The sequence below is a fragment of the Seriola dumerili genome, unplaced genomic scaffold, assembly GCF_002260705.1.
Source record: "Seriola dumerili isolate Sdu_G_001 unplaced genomic scaffold, Sdu_1.0 BDQW01000398.1, whole genome shotgun sequence".
In the NCBI taxonomy this organism is placed as follows: domain Eukaryota; kingdom Metazoa; phylum Chordata; class Actinopteri; order Carangiformes; family Carangidae; genus Seriola; species Seriola dumerili.
In genome coordinates, this window is record NW_019174653.1 from 286399 (window position 1) to 297625 (window position 11227).

The 11227-nt window shown below is 47.9% G+C and overlaps 1 protein-coding gene across 2 annotated transcripts in view; it reads right to left on the reverse strand.

Annotated features, from left to right (window-relative positions):
- Positions 1–11227, reverse strand: part of LOC111233494 (transcription factor COE3-like) — a 175579-nt gene that overhangs the window by 4471 nt on the left and 159881 nt on the right. The window contains exons 15-16 of one of the 2 annotated variants that reach the window (XM_022761315.1): positions 2300–2485; positions 2026–2027 (exon numbers count right to left, since the gene is read on the reverse strand). In XM_022761315.1, the coding sequence (XP_022617036.1) occupies positions 2026–2027; positions 2300–2485 (188 nt within the window). The remainder of the gene's footprint in view (positions 1–2025; positions 2028–2299; positions 2486–11227) is intronic. The other variant, XM_022761316.1, reaches the window with a different exon arrangement.

Consider the following 11227-nt stretch of genomic DNA (forward strand, 5'->3'; position numbering starts at 1 on the left):
ACACCCTCGGCGGCGGGAAACTGTAGCTCAGCCAGGCGAGATGTGAGCCCACCTTTTGTTTAGTCGCCAGGGACGACAACATCACCTGGCACGGAGATGCATTTTGAGCTTGCTACCTTCTAAACGAGTCTCGCTGAGACTCGCTGAGCTCTTTGATACAGAAGCCAAAACAATGGAGCGCTCCCCGCGGGCGAGTTTAGACTTTACCGGCCTCCAAAACACACCTGCGCCTTCCAAGCAGCAGCTCCGACTCCAGGCATGTTAATCAGAGCCCGGTGTGAAGTTTCAACAGGGCCGACTGAAAACTACTGAAGCGTCGACTCGTCTCCTGCAGCGTGAAGCGCTTCACTTTTATTCACTCTTATTATTCTGCGCACCAGAGCTGCAGCTGTTGAAGACCTGCACGTCTGAGAACCTCCACAAACACAAGAAACAACGACTCCACATCTCATACACAACAGGAAGTCAGACACGCGTGATCAGTGTCTTGTACTCCAGCTATCAATACAACACGCCGGGTATCGAACCTCAGCATTAACTTAAAGAAACACTGTTTTCATCAGACCCTCAAGGTACACTTACTATCTTTTTAACAGCTCTCAGAGATCAATGAATCCTTGGTATTATAATAAAGCCTGACTGAGGCTGTCTGGCCCGACAGGTTGGACCTGGTACAGAACCAGAACAAACAGAAACTGTTCGTAGCTGTTGAGAACAGTTGAGATCAACAGATCAAGGTTCACTTACTAGGCTTTTTTCAAAAGCTTTCGGCCACATCAGTGTTCCGCCTTTCTTCATTGTTTTGTATTTTATTTATTGAAGCACAAACTCAAATCAAAAATGTCAAAAACGTTTCGGCTGCTTTCAGTAAATACACTTCAGTTAACTGTTCAAGATGCCGGCCATGAACCACAACAGCTCAAGTCCAGCTGGAACCAGCTGTCTGTCCTCTGTCTCCTGTCATCTGTTGCTACCCAATAAAGGCAGGAGATGGTTCTCTTCAACTGCTTTCAGCACTTTTACTTCAACTAAAACTTCAGCTCACTGCACTGGATGACCTTCAACTGACACATCAACTGCTTTCATCACATACCTTTCAACCGACACCTCAACACTTCAAGTGACACTTGAAATGCTTTCAGTGCTTTCACTGACACTTCAATTCCCTTCAGTGTTTACAAATCAACTGCTTTCATCGCTTACACCTCAACTGCCCCTTCAGTTCCTTTCAGTGCTTACGTGTCAACTTAAATTCAGCTCACTGCAGTGATCAACCTTCAACTGACACATCAACTGCTTTCATCACATACCCTTCAACTGACACCTCAACACCACACTGATACTTGAAACACTTTCAGTACTTTGACATTTAAATTCCTTTCAGTGAAACTTTAAGTAAATTCAATGTTTCACTTTCAGCTGACACATCAAATGCTTTAATCACTTCCACCTCAACTGACACTTCAACCTTTTGCAGTGCACACACATCAACCGAAACTGAAGTAAAATGCAGTGATCAACCCTCAACTCACACATCAACTGCTTTCATCACTTACACCTTAACTGACACCTCAGTTCTTTTCAGTGCTTACACTTCAACTGAAGTTTCATCTCACTGTAGTGATAAACCTTCAACCAACATCTCAACACTTCAACTGATATTTGAAACGCTTCCAGTGCTTTGACTGACACTTCAATTCCCTTCGATGTTTACACATCAACTGCTTCCATTGCAAAAATTCAACACTTCAATCTTTTTCAGTGCATTAAAATGCAGTGATCAACCCTCAACTCACACATCAACTGCTTTCATCGTTTACACATTAACTGACACCTCAGTTCCTTTCAGTGCCTAGTTTTAGCTCACTGCAGTGATTCACCTGACACATCAACTGCTTTCATCAATTAAACTTACACCGACACTTCAACCTCTTTCAGTGCACACACATCAACTGAAACTGCAGTAAAGTACAGCATCAACCCTCAACTTACACATCAACTGCTTTCATTGCTCAAACTCTTAACAACTCAAGTCTTTCAGCGCTCACACTGACACTCCAGCTCCCTTCAGTGTTTAAACTTCAGCTGAATGTAGAGATACTTTCAACTGACACATCTACTGCTTTCATCAACCGCTTAAAATGAACCGTTCCTCCCTTCAGCGCTCTATCTGACACTTCAACTCCCTAAGTGCTTAAACATTGAAACAGTAAATTCTGGAACATTTTGTAATTGAGAGTTTGAAGGTGACGCTTCAGATCGATCAGGTTGGTGTTTATTTAAATTAGAAGTGACTCACTTGCGTAAGCAGAGTTGGCGGTGGAGCCGTTGAGGAAGCTGGGGGATCCTGGTACGCCCAGGTTGGTCATACCCGCGGCTCCGTATCCGTTCATGGTGGACGTGATGGTGTTGTAGTTGGACTGCTGAGGCGTGGAGCTCGGCACGTAGCCGCGAGGAGACACGCTGTTCGAGTTGCGGGAGTAACCTGAGAGGAGCAGAGAGACGAGCGTCAGAGTTCTTCTTCACGTGTTTATACACCGACTGTTTCCTGGACCAGACGACCTTAAACACAACCTGGAGTTAGTGGAAGGAAGACGTAAATAAACACACTGTGAGGAAGGTTTTTCACTTTGTGATGCGTATGTGACGTTAATCAGACTTTCAGTCCAGCTGCTTCAGTCACTTTCTAAAGTCACAGCTCATGATTCATCCGACTGTTAATTTCCTGACGAATCAACATTGTTCCATAAAATGTAAAAAAATAGAAAAAGTGACACCATGAAACATCCAGTTTTATCAGACCACAAACAGAAGCTGTTCAGATTAATGTCAGAGAAGAAGAAGTTCTGATCCCTCCTGTTCATCCTGGACATTAAAACATGGACGACTGACGAGGTTTAAGTGAAACACGATCACAGATCAGATCTGAGCTCAGAGGAGTGTCACTGTTCGACCCTCGTGTGTGTGTGTGTGTGTGTTCCTCTATGTCTGACCTCCTCGTCGTGACCTCAGCGGTGACATCATCACACCTGTCATTGCTGTTCGCCTGATACTGACTGCTGAACTCCCCACAGGAAAGTCTGCCATTCATTTACCTTAACCCCCCCCCCCCCACTGATTGACCATCCTCCGAGATGCGTTGAATACCGATGTTCCCAGCAGCACTCAGCCTGACCTTTGACCCTCTCATGAGGCTCCCAAGTTCCCACCGACGTCAGCCCAGCTCGCTGAGCAGAGCCAACAGTGTGCCAAGTAGCACATTACAGCCCCCCCCCCCCAAAAAAAACCCTCCCCCTACACTCTTCCACTTTCCCCCACTTCCTGGTTCGGGCCAACGCAATTCCCAGCAGGAGTGGCTGATGGAGCGCTGCCCGGGGACGAGGGCGAGGAGAGGCGGCGATGGGAAACACATGTGGAGGAGAACAGTGCAGGGAGCGGTCGAGAGCTGCAGCACGTCACAGAACACACTCAATGGATTGTTCTTCAATAAACAAAAGAATTTCTGAACAAATGGACCCAGAACTCGGTCCTGTTTGTTCTGGTGTGTTCCCGCTCCCGTCCCCGTCCCCGTCAGCAGCGGCGTGGGAAGCAGAGCTGATGCAGATCACTTCCTTCGACCTCGCACTGAACACTCAAATGGAAACATGTGTTTCTGTGCTGATTCTCACTGCGACAGAGACTCTGTCAGAGATCAGCTGACGTCCTGCAGGTGGGGCGGGTCCTCAGCTGCGACACTGACCCCCCCTCAAAGAGTCAGATCATCTACAGGTGTCAGGACGAGTCACATGACGGTTTCTCGGAGTCCAACAAACAAATGCCACAGCTGGACTGAAACCACTGCACAGACTACTCTACACATCTGGTCACATGACCTCTTCTCACTGAGTGACACAAACACATCTGGATCTGGATTTGATTCCTCTCAGGTAAAATAATCCACACTCAACGTTCACGTCCGGACTTCTTCTTCTGCAGCTTTCAGCCGTACACCATGACCTTCCTCTGAGTTATTTCTACCCACTGACACTTGAACTGCTTTCATTATCAGTTCAGTGTTTTCACTTGTTACACGTCACCTCAGTGATGATCTCCCTCCGCACTCCATCAGCTGTTCGTACTTAGGGCACGTGATGTCACCCGACACCTGAAAGAGGCTCAGGGATTTGGTTGAAAGCTCTGGATCACATCGAGTTTAGAAAGTTTTTCCATCATTAATAAAAGTGTATTTCACCAACACACGTGTTTATTTCCTCTTCATACTAATAATAATAATAATTATTATTATGATAATAATCTTAATTAACATCTTTACACTCAGGTCCGTCCCACAGTCGTCTACAGAAGAGCTCATGTAAACAGTTTAAAACTCCGCCCAGCCCTGTTCTCCTCCTCCATCATCTGTCAGAGTGAAGACACAAAGACAAGCTCCAGAGGATGAAGAGTAAAGCCCCGGGTCTCTTCAGGAGGAGGAGCTGACGGCGAGCGTCTCTGGATCAGGGCTGTAAATTACCTGCGTCCTCCGCCTGATAAGAGCTGGGCTCAGGAGCCACTGTTTTTATTAATGTTTTAATCACCGTGGATAATTGCGCCGGGCACAAAGAGCCGTTTCATACTGGAGAACAGCGGGGAGGACGGTGGTCAGACCGCCGGTGTAATGTTTCCGACCGGAGAGCCTGGCGCACATAAACTACACAGTTATGAATTTTCAGCGCGGCCGCTGCAGCCTCGTTTCCCATGACCTCATAGATTCCTGTAAGGTGTTCGCTGCCGGGCTGATGTGAAAAGCAGACGATGGTTTGGAGGGGGTGGGGGGGGGGGGGGGGGGGGTCGGGGGGACGTGTCGTGCCGGGGAGTAAAAGAGCTCTATCTGCTTCCTGTCGCACGCCGTGCTCACGAGCTGATCAGCTGCACGTTTTCCTGAGCGACCGTGACAGAACAGAAACGCGCGCTGACAGGAAACATGACGGAAACTTACTCTGCTGATGAATTCAGAGTTTCTTCTTCCTGTCGTCCACAGGAACAGTGTTAGCGTATGAATGCCTCGAGTCGCCGGCGTGGTCCAGAAACTATTAGAACACTGAGTCATTAACATCAACACACACAGTCCAGCTGCTCCAACCACTACATAGCCCGAATGTGGATTAATCCGACGCTGAAAGTAGTCCCCAAACAGAATCACTCTCCTGACATGTGAGTCTGACAGCAAAGACGATCAGCTGCTGTTCACGTCACTGTTTTAGCAACCTAAAAAAGGCCCCACAGGCCCCCCCCCGGAAAGAACTCCCTTTAACTGGGGTGGTGAGGTGGTGTTCTGGACTGGACCGTGTGCAGGTCTAAAGGTCTCTCCTGAACTTGCTGGACGAAGATGACTGCAGGTTACTGAAACACCTACACAGCCGCAGGTGTGCAGGTTGTACCGGTGGCGCCCCCGGTGAGGGGCGAGCATGGGGTCTCACCCTGGTCGGCTGCGAGGCCTCGAGATGTTGACGGCGAGCTGACTGCTGAACGAGTTCAACTCCGCATCTCCCGAGTGAGCGGCCGAGCAGGTGAGAGACGGCAGCTGGTTGTGACTGCGGGGGACCGCTGTAGAGCGGCTCGTCGTGAGGTCGCTGCTCGCTTCAAGGATGATCTCCTGCACACAGGGAGAGAGGGGGAGGATGGAGGAGCAGGGGGGGAGGAAGGGGCAGGGCAGAAATAAAAAAGTTATGAAACAATCAATATTCTTATTCTGCTGAAAGATCATGTAATACAACTGGAAAGCTCAAGAACTTCTTGGAACTTTTTGATGTCACAACAAAAGCTAGCAGCTAGCTGTTTTAAATAACCAAGCTGTCACTCTGTCGGCCAATCAGCAGGCTGCAGAGATCAAAGTGGTGTGGAATACAGGTCCGCTTTAATAGAAAGGAGAAGGTACCAGTTTCCTCAGGTATGGAATCAACACCTGCAGCTGCTGACTCCACCTGGTTGTTGTGTGGCTATCCGACAGAGAGCTTCAACCAGGTCAGCGGCTCGCTTCAACAGCACTCCTAAAGAGAGAGAGAGAGCAGAGGGAGAGTAGAGGAGAGAGGAAGAGAGAGGAGAGAGAGAGGGAGAGGAGAGGGAGAGAGACAGAGAGAGAGAGGAGAGAGGAGAGGAAGAGAAGAGAGAGGGAGAGAGAGAGAGGGAGAGGAGAGGGAGAGAGAGGGAGAGAGAGGGAGGAGAGGAGAGAGAGAGGGAGGAGGGGAGAGAGAGGGGGAGAGGAGAGAGAGAGAGAGAGACAGAGGCAGAGAGACGAGGGGAGAGAGAGAGAGAGAGTGGAGAAGAGAGAGAGGAGAGAGGGAGAGAGAGAGAGGAGAGGGAGAGGAGAGAGGGAGAGAGAGGGAGAGAGAAGGAGACAGAGAGGGAGAGAGAGAGGGAGACGCAGAGAGGAGAGGGAGAAGAGAGAAGAGAGAGAGAAAGAAGGGAAGAGGAGAGGGAGAGAGGGGGAGAGAAAGAGGGAGAAGAGTAGAGGGGGAGAGGGGGAGAGAGCAGAGGGAGGACGTAGATAGAGATACAGAGTGGAGAAGAGCGAGGGAGAGGAGAGAGAGAGAGAGAAAGACGGGAGGGGGTGCGTGGTGAGAGCACGGCTCGGAGCGATACCAGTCGGTGCAGCGGTTCAACGGGACTTGGAGGTAGTGGACGAGGTCAGTGCATTGGATGCTCATCTAGGCAGGGACAGGCGGAGGTCTGGGCGTTCCGGGCCGGCTTCAGTGACGGGGCGCATTAGATAGCCCCTTAGTCACGCCGCTGTGTTTGATTTCCTCATGGCCCTGGTATTAAGGAGGCACACTGTCGGGTCAGCTAGCGGTCCTTGTAGTACTGTCTATAAGGGCGAGTGTTGCGTGAATGTGACCCCCGCGCATGAGATTTTCGAATGCGGAGAGGCGAGAGGAGAGGAGAAAGAGAGAGAAGGGAGAGAGAGAAAGAGGGAGAAGAGAGAGGTGACAGGATGTGGGGAGAGAGAGAGAGAGGAGAGAGAAAGAGGGAGAGAGAGAGGGGGAGAGGGGAAGAGAGAGGAGAGAGAGGGGAGAGAAGAGAGAAGGGAGAGAGGAAAGAGGGAGAGAGAGACGGGAGGAGACAGAGCAGAGAGAAAGAGGGAGAGGAGAGAGAGAGAGAGAGAGTTTCATTTAGAAAAGGGTTTAACAGACTCTTGGTTTTTATTCTTGAAAGAGTTGAAATGTCGTTTGACTGGAGCCTGTAAAGATGAAGCTCAGGAGGTGACACACTCCACTGAGTTTTAACAGTAATATCAAGCATCGTGGAGCAATAGTTCCAGCCCACTTTGTACTAATCAAATATGGCTCCTCAGGATTTTTAACGGTAAAAAAAACGTTGCTGCTATGTTAGAAACTGGTGGAGCATTCTGACACCAGCTTTTCTGTGGACGCCACCCTAACGGTCGGGTTAGGAGCTGCAGAACCGGCCTGTCACAATCAACCTGTTTGAGTGCTCCGCCTTGCAAGCACTTGGGAGTGACGCCGCCCCTGCCGGAAAAACAGAGACGAGTTTCATTACCGACCTCCGCCCCTAAGATACAGAGGATTGGAGGAAGGAGCTGACGGAGGAGAGGAAAGAAGCAAGAACAGGAGTCAGTGAGAAAGATACACGACACACACGTGTCACACACACACACACACACACGACACACACACACACAACACACAGGCACACACCACTCTCTCTCTTTCTCTCTCTCTCTCTCGCCCTGGGGCTGTTTTCCCAATGGCGCCCAACGGGAGAGGGAAACGTCCAAATCTGAGCACTGGCAAGCTCAGTGTGTCGCACAACGGCGATGGAAGGGCGGAATAAATAGATAAATACACACACACTTTATTAGGAATCGAAACACAAACACAGGACAGAGGAGAGTTTTAAGAAAAGCAGAAAGGATCGTAATGAAAAGAGAAGGAACGAGAAGAAGAGAAAGGGAACTAAATAAAAGAAGGTGAGGGAAAGAAAAGAAAAGAAAAGAAAAGGAAGAAAGGAGAGGGGTCAAGAAAAAGGGAAATAAGAATAAAGAAAGAGAAAAAAGGTAAAAACGATGTCAAAAAGAAAAGGAAACACAAGGAGAAGGAAATAAGAAAGAGGAGAAGAACAGACCAGAGACAGAGGAGACACAGAGGAGGAAGGAAAATCAGAGGAAATGAAGAAGGAAGGGAATAAAAGAACAAAAGGAGAAAAGGAAAAATAAACAGTCTCCAGGAGTGTAACTGAAGGTGTTTTTTTCACACCTCAGCTCAGGTGAACACACCGGACGACAACACACAACCAACACACACACACACACACAAGCACCACACACACACTCAGAGACAGGCTGAGGCTGATCAGGCTGATAGAGAGAGGAAGACAACAGAGGGAGGAGGCAGGGGAGGAGGAGGTGTGGAGTCCCCTGAGGAGCGAGCGTGGGGAGGTGGAAAGGCCTCTGCTGGAGGTCCCTGGGGTATTATCAGCACAGAGGAAGGCGAGAGACACTGCAAGAGACAGAGAGAGATGGTGACGGGATGTTCTGATTTGTGTGTGTTTGTGTGTGTGTGTGTGTGTGTGTGTGTGTGTGTGTGTGTGTCGTGTGTGTTGCAGCTAAACAGGTTTTTGACATCAGGAGAGACTGAGAGGAAAAGAAGAACAATGACATATGCACCGGAACGACTCATGCTGAATTCAGCTGCTTTTGACTGAGAGATGGAAGTGGAAAGCTCTGAAAAGTGAGTAAGTGAACCTTTGAGCTCGGGGTTCATTCTAGTGAACAAGTTGTAAATAAATGTCGAAATAAGGCAGCAAAGGGACATGAGAGAAGATAACTCGTTGGTCCGTGTGGGAATGCTGTCTGACCAACACTGAACACAACAACAACAAAAAACAACAACAACATATATAGGTTTAATACTACTTCTGTACTTCAGTTAAAAAGGCCCTTCCGTCACACAAATCTCTTTCTCCTACGTTTCCTCCTCCGTCAACACGACTCCGGCTTTTTTCAGCAACCGAACAAATTGATGACTTTTGTGTTTTTATTCTGAAAAATACTTACGATCAAAAGCACCAAGTGGGAACCTTGTCAGTTTTAACTTGCGTGAAACTTCCTTTTTTTACTTTTACTAAATGTTTTTTCAGTGTAGCTGCAGCTGGGACGGTGACCGGACATGGCACGCCCCACCAACCAACACACACATTTCTTGCACTGTTTGCACCTCTGGTAATTGATGTGTAACTGACCCTGAACTATTGCTCTTGACAGGTCTTTGACTCAATTAGAGATCAGCTGGCGTTTGAGTTTGGAGAGAAACGTTCCTCTTGTCTCTGGGCTGTCAGAGACGCGAATCAGACGCTTGCTGCTCCGTCGCATCACTTCTGCAGGTTTGCGTGCTTAAGGGTCGGAGGGTTTTTATGTGTGTGCGGAGTATCGGAGAGGACGGCAGTGAGAGCCTGAAGAGATTACGGAGGATAGTTTGTTTGGACGCTGGCAGCTCCACCAGACTTTAAAATAATAAAAAAAGAAAGCGCCTTGGTCCCGATCCAGGAGAAAAATAAAGAAAAAAAATTTAATCCCTGTAATCTTCAGCTCTCACTGCGTCTCTCCGATACTCTCCCACACAGCATAAAAACCCTACGACTTAAGAGCAAACTGCAGCCAGAAGTGGATGCGACGGAGAGGGTAGGTGATTCCGCTCTGACAGGCCCAGAGACAAGAGGAATGTTTTTCCTCTCCAACTCAAAGCAGCAGCTGAATCTCTAATGTTGAGTTCCAAGACTGTCAGAGAAATAAGTTCAGGTCAGTTACACATCAGATTACCAGAAGGTGGAAACAGTGTTCATGTCTGTCCGTCCAGCTGCAGCTTACACTGAAAAACATTTAGTCAAATAAAAAAGGACAGTTTTCAGCAGATAAAACTGACAAGGATGCCCCACTTGCTGGTGCTTTTGATCGTATATTTTTCAGAATAATAACACAAAAAGTTCATTTGTCGGTGCTCGAAAAAGCCGGAGTTCTGATTTTATTGTTTGTGTGTTGAGGAGGAGGAAACGTAGCGAGAAGAGATTTTGTGTGAACGGAGCCTTTTACTGAAGTAATCAGAAGTAGATTAAACTTATTTAGTGGTTGTTGTTGTTGTTTGTTGTTGTTGTTGTGGTTCAGTGTTGGTCAGGACAGGTTCACAAGGGAAGCGGAGGTTTTATCTTTCTCTCTGTCTTTGCTGCCTTTATTTGAACTTTAGTTTTACAAACTTGTTTCAGCTAATGAACCAGGCTCAAAGGTTCACTTATCCACTTTCGAGCCTTTCCACTTCATTCTCAGTCAGCAGCTGATTCAGCTGAGTCTTGTTGGTCATATGTTGTTCCATTGTTCTTCGGTTATTTCCTCTTCAGTCTTCTCCTGATGTCAAACGTTTTGAACTGCAACACACACACCACACAACACACACACCACACCCACACACACACACAAACACAGCCAAATCAGAACACTCCCGTTCACCATCTCTCTTCGTGTCTCTGAGTGTCGTTCCCTCCTCTGTGCTGTAATCTGCCGGGGACCTCCAGCAGAGGCCTCCCACCTCCCACTGCTGCCTCCTCAGGGACTTCCAGCACGCCTCTCCTCCCCTGCTCCTCCTCTTGTTGCTGCCTCTCTCTATCAGCTGATCAGCTCAGCTGTCTGAGTGTGTGTGTGTGTGGTGTGTGTTGTGTGTGTGTGTGTGGTGGTGGTGTGTGTGTGTGTGTGTGTTCACTAACTGAGGGCTGAGGTGTGAAAAAACCCTTCAGTCACACTCCTGAGACTGTGTTACTTTTTCCTTTTCTCCTTTTGTTTTTTATTCCTTCTTCCTCATTTCCTTGTCTTTTGCCTTTCTCTGTGGTCTCCTTCTTCTCTGGTCTGTTTTCTTTTCTTATTTCCTTTGCTTGTGTTATTCCTTTCTTTTGCAGTCTTTACCTTTCTTTTCTTTTTGTATATCTTATTTCTTTTTTTTCTTTGACCTTCCTTTTCTTTCTTTTTCTTTCCTTCATTCCTCACTTACATTTTATTTGTGTTCCTGTCTCTTCTTTCTCGGTGTTTCCTTACTCTTTTTTCAGATTCAGTCTTTCTCCTTTTGCTTAAACTCGCGCTGTGTGTTTGTGTTTGGTGTAATAAAGATGGTGTGTGGTATTTTATCTATTTATCCGCCTTCCAGTCGCCGTGGCGACACACTGCTTGAGGCGTGCTTGCGGCCGAAGTGCT